This window comes from Cervus canadensis, chromosome 15, assembly GCF_019320065.1.
Source record: "Cervus canadensis isolate Bull #8, Minnesota chromosome 15, ASM1932006v1, whole genome shotgun sequence".
Taxonomy (NCBI): Eukaryota; Metazoa; Chordata; class Mammalia; order Artiodactyla; family Cervidae; genus Cervus; species Cervus canadensis.
In genome coordinates this window covers 45425030-45441529 of record NC_057400.1, presented here as the reverse complement: position 1 = coordinate 45441529, position 16500 = coordinate 45425030, and the positions used below count along the sequence as shown (strand labels likewise).

The following is a 16500-nucleotide window of genomic DNA, read 5'->3' as shown; positions in this document are numbered from 1 at the left end:
AGTTATCCTACCTCAAAAGATACTCAAACTTAGCCAAAGGTTTAAATGGACTGGCGACTTCAATGTTTGATTCTTCATAATTCATTTTTAATTAACACCATAAATTAAACATGTGCTGTGCTGTGCCTAGTTGCTCAGTCATATCCAGCTCTGTGACCCCATGGACTATAGCCCGCCAGGCTTCTCTGTCCATGGGGATTCCTCAGGCAAGAATACTGGAGTGAGTTGCCATGTCCTCCTCCAGGGGATCTTCCCAACCCAGGGATTGAATCCAGGTCTCCCACACAGCAGGTGGATTCTTTATCATCTGAACCACCAGGGAAGCCCAAGAATACTGGAGTGGGTAGTCTATCCCTTCTCCAGGGGATCTTCCCGACTCAGGAATTGAACTGGGGTCTCCTGCATTGCAGGCAGATTCTTTGCCAGCTGAATTAAATTAAACATATATAAAAATAAACATTGACCTCCCTTATTCTAAAGGAGATATTTACTATTAGGTAAAATAATGAGAGGAGACTACATATTAAAATTTAATGACCCAATTCTATTTTCTAAATGCTGACCTTAGTGTCTGGGCTTCCCTGATGACTCAGATGGTAAAGAATCTGCCTGCAATGCAGGAGACCTGTGTTCCACCCCTGGTTGGGGAAGATCGCCTGGAGAAGGGAACGGCTACACACTACAGTATTCTTGCCTGGAGAACTCCATGGACAGAGGAACCTGGCAGGGAAGTCCATGGGGTCGCAAAGAGTCAGACACTAAGTGACTAACCCTTAGTTTCTAGAAACTTACAATACAAGAAATTAGGCCCCACCATTTCAGCATAGCCCAGCCAAATACACTTATCCAAAATTTAATTAACTAGATATTAAGATATTATTCAGCTTTAAAATAATGATCTTATTAGTGTACATTTGAGTTCAACTAATTACAGCAATTATTTGCTCCAGGCTATAAGGTTTTTTAAATTTCCCCTTTGAATCTCATTGTTATTTTGTGACAATTCTAGTCACAAAAGTAATACTAGGTATTACCTGGAGAAGGCAATAGCAACCCACTCCAGTACTCTTGCCTGGAAAATTCCATGGAAGGAGGAGCCTGGTGGGCTGCAGTCCCATGGCGTTGCGAAAAATCGGACATGACTAAGTGACTTCACTTTCACTTATCACTTTCCTGCATTGGAGAAGGAAATGGCAACCCACTCCAGTGTTCTTGCCTGGAGAATCCCAGGGACGGGGGAGCCTGGTGGGCTGCCGTCTATGGGTGTCGCACAGAGTCGGACATGACTGAAGCGACTTAGCAGCAGCAGCATGATCTTGCTACCTAAATGTTACTTTTAGTAATTATATTTAAACTTTCTCTGAAGTTAATGTTTAATACCTACTTCTACCTAATCCCTGAATTAGCAATACTATCTTACAAATAAGAACAAACAGAAATAGCATCTTTTCCCATTATTATATAGGAGAAATACAGTAAAACTGATTAAAAAATCTAAGGTTCCTTTCTTAGAAATACATTTTTGCTCTAATTTTATTAACTGATCCCTAATTTTTGTGACACTGTTTCACTACTTAAATTACATCCTTCAGTGTCTCCAACTCTCCCAAATCATCATTCTTAGGATGAGAATAATAATAGAGGTCTTTCTGTTTCCTGCCAATCAATTAAAATGACAACAAAGAATGAATCTTTGTTTTTGGTTTTTATTTTTATTTGTTTATGCAAGTGTTAATTGCTGGGAATTCTGGCTTCATTTCTGTGTAAACAAACATTAAGGGTTTAAATTCCTTCTCTTTATTCCCAGCATGTGCTTATTAATCTATAAATAAACCAAGAATATACCCTGGTATTTAGACTCTTCTAGTAAATCAAAGAATTCTTTAAACTACCAAGAGTCTTACTATAGTTGGAAAATTTAGAATTTTACATTTATACAGCATGCACTGTGCTCAGTAGGGTTAAAGATATTTTCAACCTGATTCTTCATCACTACCTTCACGTCCTTCAAAAAATTGTTTAGTTCAGGAAACATGAAACTACAAGTAAATATCAAGCCAAGATCCCAATGATACTTCCATTAAAAATATGCCTGTGAAAACTAAATAAAATCACATTTGATGTTATTCCGTAAGAGCAAAGAATGTAGCAAAATGAGGACTGGAACTGCCCCTCACCAAGCATTTTTCTAGTACACACAATAAAATACCATCATGGGAAAATTATAAGGAAGAAAGTAGATAAACTGAGGCAATTTTCACAAATCAAAAATTATTTAAAATCTTTTTTAAAATTTATATTAACCTGAATATTAATATATCAGCAACTCAGAATGGTGACTCCTTAAAAGAATGAGTTAACTATCATTTGTTTAGCTATATACTATTATATTGTCAATTTATCTATCACCAATTTTGCCACAGAAATTGTATCAATAGGTATTTCCTATTTTCTTATAGAAAGAAAATAATTTTTAAAAGTCTGGATGATTTAAAGCAAACATAATACCAAAATATCTTCTTATGTAGAAAGTCCTACCTCTTTGCTTTCTTCCATATCTGACTCGCTGCTGAATTCTTCAGTATTTAAATTTTCAAAGTCAGACTCTCCGACAGCAATTGGTACAGTCACAGTGAGGCTGGGGTTGTTTATGAAGGACATGTAATCACTTTCATCCACGACATATTTTTCTACACTGCTGCCTATGCCACTGGTAGTTCCGTTGCCATCTTTGAGATAATTGAGGTCTTTGCCTATTTCTATGGTGGTATGGTTGGAAATGCAGCTGTCTTTTTTGTTATTGAGATCTTCAAGAGGTTTGATTTCATCTAAAGCTTTCTGCTTTCTAACAAAGGCTTTCTGAATAAATTCACGTATTTTTCTTTTAACAAAATCGATTCCTTTCTGCATCCTTCCCACAGCAATCTGGAGATTATTCATTTCATTATCATCATCAGTGGCGGCAAGATTGTCAGAACTGAATGAACTCAAGAGTAAGGCCAGGAAGAGGTTCAGAACCTAAAACACAATAGGAAAGCTGGTGATCAAAACATTCCATTGTTTCTATTGCTCCGAACTACATATTTTCCAAAGTTGTTCTTACACCTCACTTTTTGCTAATAGATATTCTTTCTAATTTATGATAAGCTATCCTGGAAAAAAAAAATACCCGGCCAATAATACTACATTAACACTATTTACATTTTAGTCATTGCAAGATTACTAAAACCACTGCTATGTAAAACTTCTATATTAAGTTCAATCCCAAATGAAAAATTTTAGCTATCTAGATAACTATACAATGAAAAAGAAAAAAAAAGTTTTATTAGGGATGTTAAGTATTTTCCCCATGTAACCTGGGTTTTCCAGGACACTGATAATTTACTATACTTTTATTCCTGAACCAAAGATGATTCCACTATATTTAAATATTATTTTATTTTTATGTTTGTACCTATTCTTGCACTTTAGATAATTTGTCAATTTAGAAAAAATACATACCTATCAACAGATCAAAAATCTCAGTTTTTGGTTCAGAAAATCATGGCCACTAGATTTATACAGTAGTTGGAAATAGTATAAAGAAATGGTTACAGACCACTAATTACTTTAACAACTTAAGTCTTCAAAAATAGGACCCACTGATATGGGTTAGCAAAAAGATTAGTGACCATAAATCTGCTATGTACACTCAAAAAGAGGTAATTTACTAAGAAATAGAGCACTCTCATTGGCACAAGACCAAGTATATGAGTCCTTGATCATTCAAACAGACAGAACAATGACAAAAAGGATATGGCTCTGAAGGGGTCCAAAGACAAAAAGTAAACAGTACAGAAGAGGAATCCTAGGAAAGGTTTTAAGTAGAACTCCAATGAAAAGGATGCTGCATTCTTTCTATATTCCTATCTTTCTAATCGGTTAATGAGCCTCAGAGTTCCTTTGTCTAACCAGTTATGAGTCAGTCTAACCAATGGTGTTAAGAAAGGCAAAAACCTATAAGATCCAACAAGGACTACTCATAATTCTGTGAGTCTATACTGACATCTTTCAGTTACCATATCATGGTTGCTAGTATTCGTACTAAGATCTGCTCCTTCACATCTGAAATTTACCAATAAAGTTGTATTTTATAGTGATTTGCCTTGAATGTATTATTTGGATAAAAATAGATGAAAGAGAAAAAATTAAATGCTACATTTTGGGTTTTATCCATAATAAAACTGAATTTTGGTACCATAATTTTTTCTAGATTTGATTTATTAATTCATTAATGAACTTTTTCTATTGGGAAATTTTTCTTGACAAATATTAGTCAACCTTCCCAGAGTGAGATCCGACTATAGTTCCTCTCAAAGCACTGGAGCAGGTATCTATTGCGTGTCATTACTGTTATATCTTATGGCCCATTCCCTTTTCACATTAGAATTAAAGCAATGGGTAAGAATCAAGTTTATGTCAACTTTCTCAGTGCTAAGCTTACAAGATTGTTCTCAGGATTCAGTTAAAGGATCCACGCGGCCCTCACAAAGCTACTGGGACATGGTAAAGTGCCAGTTTGAGAAAGTTTAGCTGTTACATCACTGTTACTATGATCCAACCTACTCTCTGTTAGCCTGTCTTCAATTTATCTGTCTTTTGTTGTTTGCAATCTAATCCCTTTTTCTAGACCTCCTTTATTACCAAAGGGTATTGATCAGCGTAACAGCTGACCAAGGTGGTGGGTGTGACCAAAGGCAATTTAAAGGAATACAGTTCAACAACCTTACTCAGGAACTGAAAACTGGGATCCTGTTTTGCACATGGTCATGGACAGACTTGATAGCTCACTGAGTGGAACTGTTTCTTTCATATGTCCCCAAATTATTCTCTTGGAATAATAATTTCTGTTTGGGATTCAAGATTGAAACATATTGTCTGTATCAATATTTTTAATTGGTGAGAAAAACTCACGTGCACATCCCTCTTGTGTGCTAATGCCCCACTTAGAGATAGAGGTGGCTACTTCTAGATGTGGTAATCTTCAAAAAAAATGTATTCTCTTTCTGAAGCACCTGTCTTGAACCTGTAAGAGGATTTCTGGCCACAGTGTTAATAAACCAAGATGATAGCTTGGGAAAAGCAATCTATAGCCCCACCTCTGTCTTGTGTGTGGACTAGGCAGTGATTACTTACACCTCTTGTGGTCGAGCATTACATGGAAGTTTATGTGTGTTTACAGGAGGTTATGTCAGCTTGTCTTTGGGGGACATTAACCTTTTTGGTGATGATGAGAAGGAAGAATTGTAGGAAGCAGTGCACCAGGTTCAGTCAGTCTTAGTTAAGGAAATGTGATATGAACATACTTCCTTAATAGTGATAAACATGACAGATATTATTACCACCTTAGTTACTCCAGAAAACATATACAAGGTATCACAAAAGGAGAGATACATTTTAACTTCTAGTAAATAAGGAGTTTCTTTAATTTTTTAAAAAAGGTACAGAATTTAAATGTAAGCCAATAGGTGGAAATTATTATTTTATCTGTTATACCATTTTATGTATATGTAGCAATCCAAATTAATATAAATGACATCCATAGGTATGAATACTTCCTGAAATTCTCTTTTCAACTTGAAATCTTTTGTACCGTTAGAGAGATGTGCCCTATTTCAGTAAACTAAAGATGATATTTGGTATGTTGAATTTCTTTAAATTCACTGTGTTTTCTGGCTACATAAATTCTACCCAAATTCCACTTGCTCACTGCCACTTTCCTGATAAAAAGACATCTGTAGCTTTCAACTGTCTATAGGAAAAAAATATTCAATTTGGTAATGCATAATCAGCCTTTTCATAAATTAAACTCTACACAGTTTGGCCTCAAACACTTTCTGCTACCCCCACTATGAATTTTCATTGCTTGTGTCCAGTATTCTCAGGCATTGCTGGCATAAAGGATTCTGTTCTCTGCCTTCTATTCTCTTCTTCCAATGTATGCCAAACATATAAATGAAATCAAATCAAATCTAAAATACAAACCAACAACATTTTCTCTGTTTTTCTTCTAGATAGCCCTGTGATCGTTTCTTCCTATTCCATGCATTCTTGCATCTTCTGAAAGCAAGCAAGTTATATCTGGAATTGTAGTGGTTTTAAAATTATTTGATGCTCATCCCTTCAAAACTTAAAGTCTAATCCCTTTTTCTTAAATGTGAGCTCTTTTTAGTGACTAGTCAACAGAATATTGCAGAAGTGACAGCATGTGACTTCAAGAGTAGAACATAAAAGGAGCTTCCTCCTTGCCCTTTGCTTTGTGTCTTGTGCTCTGGCAGAAAAAGCCAACTGCCATGTTGTGAAGGTAATCAACTCTATAGCAAGATCCACGTGGAGAGAAGCTGAAGCCTTCTACCAACAGCCAGTAAGGCTGAACTGGGACCTCTCACCAACAGCCATGAGAGTGAGCCTTATTAGAAGTCAATTCTTCAATCTTAGTCAAGATAACTGTCTCCCATCAACATTTTGATAGAAATCTTTTAACTAACCCAGGGCCAGAACCAGGTAAGTGGTTCCCAAATTTCTGACCCACAGAAACTATGAGACAATTAATAAATGTGTATTGTTATAAGCCACTGTTCACATTTCTGGATTGTACACTATTCATGTTTCTTGTTATTTTAAGAACAGGTCAGAATTAACAACAGGATACTGAGAAGACTGAAATATTGCAAAAAATACAAATAAATGATATTTTTTTGTTTTTTCCCTTTTCCTTTTCTCTTCCTCTGGGGGACTGAGCCAATCAGTCCACCCTAAAGGAAATCAGTCCTGAATATTCATTGGAAGGACTGATACTGAAGCTGAAACTCCAATACTTTGGTCACCTGATGTGAAGAACTGACTCATTTGAAAAGACCCAAAAGATCCTGACGCTGGGAAAGACTGAAGGTGGGAGGAGAAGGGGATGACAGAGGATGAGATGGTTGGATGGCAACACCGACTTGATGGACATGAGTTTGAGTAACCCTGGGAGTTGGTGATGGACAGGGAAGCTTGGCATGCTGCAGTCCATGGGGGTGCAAACAGCTGGACATGACTGAGTCACTGAAGTGAACTGACTGGGGGATTGGAGGTTACTTTTAATGTGAAAGAAAATGAAGTCTATAAATTTGTAGACTTCAAAATATTGGTTACAAAAGTCCTTGTTCTATTCCACTAAGTTGGGGCCTGGTCAAGCAACTTAGTATAATAAATTGAACATATAAGAGTCTGATCCCTCTCACATAAATCTATTGTCCTTTCTTCCCCAACCACTGGGTCCACTATTTCCTGGCTTGGGATGGTCTACTTTCTTCTCACATTTCAATTAAAGATATTTGCAGGTCTGAACTCTTTGACAAAGCTTTCTGTGATGATCCTTGCAAGCGCAAAGCAACATTTCCATCTTGTGAACTTTATATAACACTTTGTTTTCACATTTTTTTCACTTACTCTTTTTATTCCTGTTTGAGTAAATGTCCTATCACTGCGCCATATATATTGTCCTACCATCGTTCCCAGGCCTCCAGGACTCAGTAGACGTGTGTTGGGCATAGTTCATTTTACACAGAAATGATAACAAATGATTCTTGAGTCAGTGTTACTTGTTCATATTGTTGTTTCTATGCAACAAATACTGATGTACTTTCAATGGACTAAGATGATCATTTTTTTTTTTTAAACTCCAACTTGTAGAGAACCCAAATGTGAAACATTTTCAAGTGACAGTATTGTTAGTATTTACAAATAAAATGAATGACTGTCTAATAGCACTGCCATGCTTTAGCACAAGAACTGAAAGATAAAAGCCAAAAATGGCCCTCTCCATGGAACAGTAAGAGGTACAGAGATGAAGAACAACTTTGGTTCAAAAGGTATTTTAAGAGTTTGTGTTACGTGTCAATCACAGTTCAATATAGCTGGAAAAAATCTAAAATAATGTAAGCAAATATTAAAAAGAGTTCATGTAGATTTCTTTAGTCTGATCTATAACTGACTCCTGCCATCATGAAGAATTGAAACTTGATTTAAAAAATATATACAAAACATTCCTGATGGTTACATTATCTTTTACTGAAAATGAGAAAAATGTTTTACCACATACCACCAGGTTTCCAATGACCATGACCATCATGAAGACAGTAAGGCACATGGTTTGACCGGCGACCTCCATGCAGTCCCACATGGTCTCTATCCACTCTCCACACAGCACCCGGAACACAATCAGGAAGGAGTGGAAGAAGTCATGCATGTGCCAGCGAGGGAGTTCACAATCATTGGAAATCTTGCAGACACATTCTTTGTAGCTCTTACCAAAGAGCTGCATGCCGACCACGGCAAAAATGAAGACGATGATGGCCAACACCAAGGTGAGGTTACCCAGAGCCCCTACAGAATTGCCGATGATTTTAATTAGCATATTCAGGGTGGGCCAGGATTTTGCCAACTTGAAAACTCTAAGCTGAAAACAGAAACAAGGTCATTATTGCTCTGCATTTGGAAGAATTTGTATATTTGTTTACAGATAAAGTCTACAATGTCTCAGTTTTAGGTGGTGGGTTATTTGTGTGCCAAACTGTTGTCTATATTTTTCATTCTGAAATAGTATATATTATAAATAAAATAAGAATACAGTTTTTTTAATTGCCATTTAAATTCCAGAATCTTACATAAGCATTTATACTATTCTTTTTGTTTTTCTGTAAGGAACTGAAATACCTAAAATTAATGGTGATTAATTAGCAGAAACTGCTTCAGAGAAGTAGAGGCTCTAGTAGAGACTCTCATTATTTAAAAGCCAAAAGTGGATATATTTTTCAGTGTGCCTGAAATAGGCTGAAATGCACAAGTGTAAACAACATTAACACTTAAATTAGGGAAGATACAAAGGAAAAACCAACTAATTTCTTTAAATCTTAGACTGCTTTGACCTTTAGCATGTTGTAATATTAGGCTGTATTTCAAAGGAGATTTATTATATTCAAATAAGAAATACTTGAACTTGAATAAAAAGCTGTATTTTGTCAACCTTTATGTCTTCAGTGATTTAGTTAATCAACTCATTATAGTGCGTAAATGGCTTGCCACCTCTATGCCTGATACATTGGTTGTATTAGCTCATAGAAACCTCTAGAGTACGATTTACCATTAAACAGTATCAGCATTTTATTTCTGATGCTTCTGTAAATATCAGGCTAAGAGTAGTGCATTATTTAATGGCAACTAAGTGACCCAAAGGAGCAAAGATAAGAACCAAAATTTTTAATTTATTCCCAGAGAATAATTAATGCAAAACAGCCTGATATACTAAGCAAGAACATTAGTGATATTATGCTTTGTACTTTCCTAGACTCCATCACATTATCATAAAGACTTACTAAGCTTTTTAAAAGTAGTTGCCCATATTTACTTGTTATATAATCACTGCTAATTTTTTTTCTTTTATTCTTCTAACTTCAAATTAGATCCACAGCCAAAGACTAGGAAAGGAAATCACAGCTCTAAGGATCTTAACAAATATTTGAAAGTAGTAAGGAAATTTCTAAACAGACTTGATTATAAATTCTTGAAACTAATCACCATTAAGGTAGGTTGCCTATAGGAATCTATCTTTACTACCTATATACAATGACTGTTGTTTGAAAATAAATCACAAAAAGCTGGAGCCAATTCAAATAAACAGCACAATAAAAAATATCAAATTTTAAATGGAAATGGGTCCAGTGATTTTTTTTGTCTCTTAATTTAAAAAGATCCCTAAACTCATTAAATATAAAGAACAAATGAAGGATCCTTTCCTTAAAATTAAAATATTATACAGGCAACTTTTCTTAGAGAGTGGATTTGGCGACTTCCTGACCTGGCTGAAGGCACAGATGAATAGGCGCTCTGTCCTCTTTTCTGTGCCCTCTACCCAGTCCTGAGTCTTGAATTCTATGGGGGCAAATTGGGCAACTTCATAATCTCTTAGCCTCTGGTAGAAAGAAGAGCCCATCCAAAGCCCCAGTCAAGCCCCTTATTATGGTTAAGCAAACCCCATATAGCTGAGAGGTATGTATTGTGTTGTTTAATTTGATTTGGGATTATGTATGACCTCCATTTTCTCTCTTCCCATTAGCCTTGACATTCAATTACTAAGGAGAGAATTATTGGCTGTTCATTTGAATTAAACTTAACCTGTGCATTAAAACTGTAATGAAGAAGAAATTACCATCTGCTTTGTTAGAAATATATTCAAACAAAATTAAAGCTATGGGAAATCTTGCAAGTTTTACAAGAAAAGAGTGACTACTAATTACATTATTTATAAAAATATTATGGCTACTCTCAGTTAATTTACCAGTCGAAATGATCGGAGAACTGACAGTCCTTCCACATTTGCCAAACCAAGTTCCATTAAACTAAGGCTCACAATTAAACCATCAAAAATATTCCAGCCTTCTTGAAAGTAATAATATGGATCCATGGCAATTATCTTGAGAAACATTTCTGCTGTGAAGATCCCAGTGAAGACCTAAGTGAGAAATGTTTATTACATGAGTGAAGACTCTTGAAAGCAAAAATAACTATTAAGCAATTTAATTTATTCCCAACAAGTCACAATTTAGTTCTGAGTTTTAAAAATTGGTTTAGACCCAGGAAGTTAGTATCCTCAAATGGTTTGTATTCAAGTTGTTATTTAATTGTTTACTATAGTTAAGGTTTATCAAGTGATAAAGAATATAAGAATTAAGACAATAAAACTAATATTCTTACTTTTATATTCTTAAGTGAAAGGTTCAGGTAACTCATTGCAGTCAACACCCTGACTTTGCCTCTGATCTCCCTAGCTTTCCAAAAACTCACCAAATGATTACCTATTAGGGCATTCTAGCCCTAGAACCAGATTGACTGGCTTAGAAATGGTTCTGTAACTCCAACCAGGCTGATGGTATTCAATATTTGGGCTTGTGTTAGAAATACTAGTTAGGCGGCATACTTTTTCTGCTTAATGAGCTGTGTCAGTAGGATAGAAGTTGGTCGAACATTGCCATCAATAGAATATCCAGCCAGAGATGAAAGAAACATACTGGGAAAAAGCTCACAAGAAGCTAACTCCCAATGACATTGATTGAGAACTTGAATCTAGACAGATTAAAACCTGGAGCTATGCCCAAATGGACTTTAGTTACTTGAAGTAATGAATTATTTTTTAAAATTTATTTTGCTTATTTTTGCTTAAGCCCATTTGAGCTGTTTCCTAATACTCATCTCCATAAAGCTTATTTTATCCCTTGCTCACTTTTTTATAGATAATGTTGAGGTGATTCCTACATATGTGAAAAAATTTGGACTAGGTAACATTATTGTCCTTTCCTAAAGTTCTGTGATTTTTGGGCACAGCTTAAAACAGTCTCTGAAATATCTTTTAGAGCCTCTGATACAGTATTTAGAGCTTTCATTGCTCTGTCAATTTCTCATGGGTATAGATTCCCTCACTGTAAAATGCAGACATTCATAGTAGCTACCTGAGGACTGACTTTGTGGGTACCTACAAAGAGGGATTTTATGTAAACCATTTAGCACAATGTCTGGTACAAAATAAGTAGTCAGAATATATATTGTAACTTTATCAGTTAAGACCTATCTGGTTATAATAGAACAATAATGGTTAATTCAGAGTCTAAAAATATTGTGTATCATCCTTCAGAATATATCATTTACTATCTATATAGAACCTGCCTATATGTTCATTTATCAAGGTGAGAGGTTCATGAGAACTTAATAAACCTCTTACATTGATATCAATATATTTTTGTTACCTGAATTTATTCATTTTGACTTTCATTTCTATCACTCTACCATGTAGCCATGAATGTTAGTACAGAATTTTAAGTAAGAAATATGCAAAACTTAATAGTTTATAAATTCCTAAATGTATAGGACAAATTCAAACAGAAATAATAACTTCTATATGATGTTTCTTCCCTTAAAAATCCATCTTCAGGTATGAACAGATATTTCAAAATTACCTGACTTAATTTGTTTGACAAATGTAAACATGTCTGAAAGAGTCTCTTCTAAATACCTGAGGAACACAACAGCATTTTACCATAGATCTATGTCCCCTGTAATTCATAGTGATCTTTTTAATGAATGGGCAATTTATATTTAATTCTAAGTCAAACTATAAATAAAATCTTTGACTCTTTTCTACTGCTTAACTGAAGCAATATAATTTGTTATAAAAAAGTAATGCTGAACTTTTGCTGCCCAAGTAAATATGGCCAATTAATTCATATTTAATTTGAGAGTGATGTGTGAAATTCATTAAAGTAACCATATATTCTTTCAATGAGCAGAGTAACCCTCAGTGAGCCTTACCAGATTCCCAACTGATAGCACACTGCTAAACTGCTCCGTCATGGGATAGTGCTCCATGGCCATGAAGAGGGTGTTTAGAACAATGCAGATGGTGATGGCCAGGTCAACAAAAGGGTCCATCACAACCAGGTTGACAACATGTTTCACCTTTAACCATGGCTTACAGCAGTCCCAAATCAAACACATGTTAGCAAATTTATACCAGCACGGTGGGCATTTCTGTCTGGATTCTTCAAGTTCTGGAAGAAAACAGAATACTTATGAAAACTGCTTCCTCCCTTTTAAGAGGCCTTTGGTTTAAATTGAAAGTGACTCAAAAAATTCTGAAGTTGTTAAAAGGCATTATAGGTTAATTTGATGGTTGAGCAGGAAAGCACTGATAGACTAGGTGTCATAAAAAATGTCGAAGGGCTAGTAAACTTTACAAATGTACCTTAGTTAAACATGGTTTCCAAGATTCTATCTATAACATTAAACTATCTGATAATTATCTTCAAGGCTATCAAAAATTAATGGGTAGGACTTGTGTCGAGTATACTTAAATGCCATCTATGTTCCAGATAGAACACTTATATTATGGAAGACTGTCTCTCAGGAGAAGTCTTTAAAAGCTTTATTAGTCATGATGAATTTCAGTTTCCTGGATTAGATATGTTTTTTGGGTATTTTAATGAAAGAGTTCTGTCAGTATCACCAATCTTGAAAGTTTCTGGTTAAACCTAATTAGATATAGTATTACACATTAAACTCAGCAAAACTCCTTTTTTCTGCCACATTTCTTGATTTAAATAGACGACACAAAAGAAGAGGAAATATCCACTCTAAGAAAGTGAGATCCTCACTGTTTCACAAAATGTGAATTATGCACTACAGGTAAAATGCAAGAGGATTTTAGGTGGGACATATGTATAATTAATAAATTTTCATGAAATGCATTTATTTTAATGTGTTAAAATAACAATCACACCAAACCTATGATAAAAGATTTCATATAAAGACACATTTACTTAAGAAACTACTATAATGATTTCAAGAAGAATTTCAACTAAATAATAGAGAAAAGACAGAAATGCACAGATCTTTAAGGTGATGCTCAAAATACTGAAAAAGTAAATATTGGCAAAGAATTTGGGAGAACTAGAAAGTGGGAAATTACATACTATTTTCCTTTGGTATATTTATCTCAATCAATTATTGAGTAAGAAAAGGATACAGTTGTTGTTTTCTGCCAGTATCACACACTATTAGTTGCTCAGCCAAATATGAGACCTGATTAACACTAAAGCTCATGAGACTGATGAGCACTAAAATTGAGGAAAAAATTCTTTGTTCATCAATAGCATAACTGACTCTTCTGGGTCAATTTAGTATTACTACTGTGGCAACTGGAATATCTCTCCAAATCTGGGACAGTTTACTAGAAATTAAACTTTTTAAGGGAATTCATACAATGGACAAACACTACCATAGGTGGTGATTTTTGCTTTGCTGATAGACATTTACTACTAATTTTATAAAGTTTGTTACTTCACTGAAGTAAATTAATTTCCTGATTATTTTTCACAGAATTCCATTTAGAAGCAGATTCTTCAATTGTGTCTTTAGATACTGAAATACTTTAAGTACCCAGTTTATTTCCATTTCTCTTAATATGTAATTTTGTAAACAATAAAGAATAGTTAAGTTGTAAATCAGAAGAAAAACATATAGTTTTTATGTGCTGTTTGTAGATGCTGAGACTCCCAAATAAACTCATATTTATACTGAAGATAAAAGGACAATATAATTTACAGTAAATAACTAAGAGAACTGAAAAAAAAATCTCTTTGCCTATGTACAGTCAGCATAAGTATTTTTTAAAATGCTACTTGCAATTTAGTAGCTAAAGAGAAGCAAACGGAAACTGTGTGGAAAAAAAATAAGAGAAAAGTTCAAAAGGGAAAACACAGCCAGTGTTGCTCATCTTGACACCAGGAAAAAGTGAAGCCGAGTTGTTAAGTTCTAAAATAAAATCATTCAATTATTCATGCCAAAAGGAAAAAAGAATTATCACACTTTGAAACAAAACAAAGCACTCAGGAGAGAACTACAGCCACATCTCCATTATTCCTGGGTGGGTTATCCACACTGAGACGCATTTACAACTCAGTTTAGATCTTTGCTGGCTTCCCTCAATTCCCCAGTGCTTCTACCTCACCTCCCACTGTTCCTCCCAAAGATGTGACCAGGAAATATTTCCATGTGTTTTTTGCATTTTAAAAACTTGAAAAGGAAACAATTCATTTCTGTGTATCTCCTACAGTGTCATTAGGTAGGAGGCTATTCATTACCCTGGACAATGGAAATCCAGCTGTAGTTCAAAAGAGGGAAAACAAAAGTTGTCAGCGTGGGTCAACAAGCCTGGCTAAAAAAAGCAAAGGTAAACTAAAACACGATTAGACTCAGAAGGAAGGATCCCCAGATAAACAGATTATGTCAACCTAAGACACTTTTCCACCATCAGGAACCAAAAAGTACTATATTAAAGACAGTTCTAGTTGCCTGTGTGCACTATGTAGCTAACAACCAGCCTTGATTAATGCCAGATTCAAAGTGTTTAGATATAACTGAATAAAGAAAAGTATGCTTTGCATTCTACACAACCAATGAAAAATAGAATGAAAACTCAGCCATTGTTCCTCCCAAAAATATCAAGTTAAAAGCTCTGCAGATATTAAAGCCAAACACTCAGTCTCCTGCTTCCTAAGTTACTCTTATCTCTAGGACATCATTTCACTCTAAGCAATTTCATGAGACACATATTCATGGAGGGCGATATGGGAATGTGTGCACTCATTTTTAACTCCATATCTTAGTGGATAAGTTCAATTTTGTGGTGGTGGCTTGATGTTTTTAAGTAACTTCTTAGGTTAATTCAAACTTAATGCCATCAGTAGTGCAAATTAGTGTTAATTGAGACTTACCCTGTCTCCTTCTCTACTTCTTGCTTTAGGGAGCAGACATGCTGCTGACATCGGTAGCAGAACCACTGGCAGCTTCCTCTCAGTGGTTTTGCTATGGCAAGGAGCAGAAGACCAGAGAATCTTCAAAAGATTTACCTGGAGGGACAGGGAGGAGCAAGCTACTGGCAGCTGGGGGGAAAGAGGGAGTGCAAGCTAACGCAGGCGAGGTTGGGGAAGAACGTACTGAGTTTAATATCCCATAGAAATCAGTGAAAAGATTTCTGATATTGCATTAGGACATTACGGATGTTGGGACTGTAGCAACTGACATGGCTGTGATATATATGGCCATCTACATTGTGAGATTTTCCTGGCTGTGACTCTCAGGTTTTGGGTATTATTAAACATCACGGGGTCTTTGCATTCAGACTGGAAAATAATTATTCCAAGAATCTATCCCGTATTAAGAGAAACTACAACTAACAGAGAAGCATGAACACATGCTCGTGTTCTTTCTCATTCTCCATCTTTCTTTTTCCTTCCACACATCTACACACACACACACACACACACACACACACACACATACTTGGGAGGGGAAGGAAAGGGAGGGTTATAAAGGTGAAAGAGAGAGAAGGGCAAAGGAGAGTAAGGGAGGATGATAGAATACATTTTATATGAAAGTATTTTCCAAGGTGAAGTTGATAGTTGATGTTTGAATTCATTAACAAGTACAGAAAGGCATAAACATGTGAATTAACAAAACAATGATAAAGCAACCAATAATACTGGTTATTGACTGCCTTCTACATTCCAGGAACATAGATGTTTTATGGATGAGGTCTTATTTAGTCTTTACAACAATGTTATTCTAAACATCATTATCAATACTAACTGATGAAGAAACAACTACAGAGCCACAAATAGATACACAGAGTCAATAACTGATCACAAATCAAGCTGTCCCCAAATTCTTTATTTTGGAATTAATAACATCCAGACCTCTTAACAATGTATTAACTACTCATATATAATCAGCAACTAAAGAGAAAGTTGAGATATTATTAAACTCTGATCAGAGAGAGAGGCAAAAGTAGTTTTCAAAATTTTGAAAACTTTGCTTCAAAGTAGTTAATATTAAACCCTAATTTCCACTTTTTTCATTTATACTTCT

The 16500-nt window shown here is 35.1% G+C and overlaps 1 protein-coding gene across 3 annotated transcripts in view; it reads right to left on the bottom strand.

The window, feature by feature from the left end:
• Positions 1 to 16500, bottom strand: part of LOC122453888 (sodium channel protein type 2 subunit alpha) — a 137953-nt gene that overhangs the window by 34505 nt on the left and 86948 nt on the right. For all 3 annotated transcript variants that reach the window (XM_043488197.1, XM_043488196.1, XM_043488198.1), the window contains 4 exons: positions 12385 to 12623; positions 10361 to 10534; positions 8126 to 8482; positions 2539 to 3018 (listed from right to left, as the gene is read on the bottom strand). In XM_043488197.1, the coding sequence (XP_043344132.1) occupies positions 2539 to 3018; positions 8126 to 8482; positions 10361 to 10534; positions 12385 to 12623 (1250 nt within the window). The remainder of the gene's footprint in view (positions 1 to 2538; positions 3019 to 8125; positions 8483 to 10360; positions 10535 to 12384; positions 12624 to 16500) is intronic.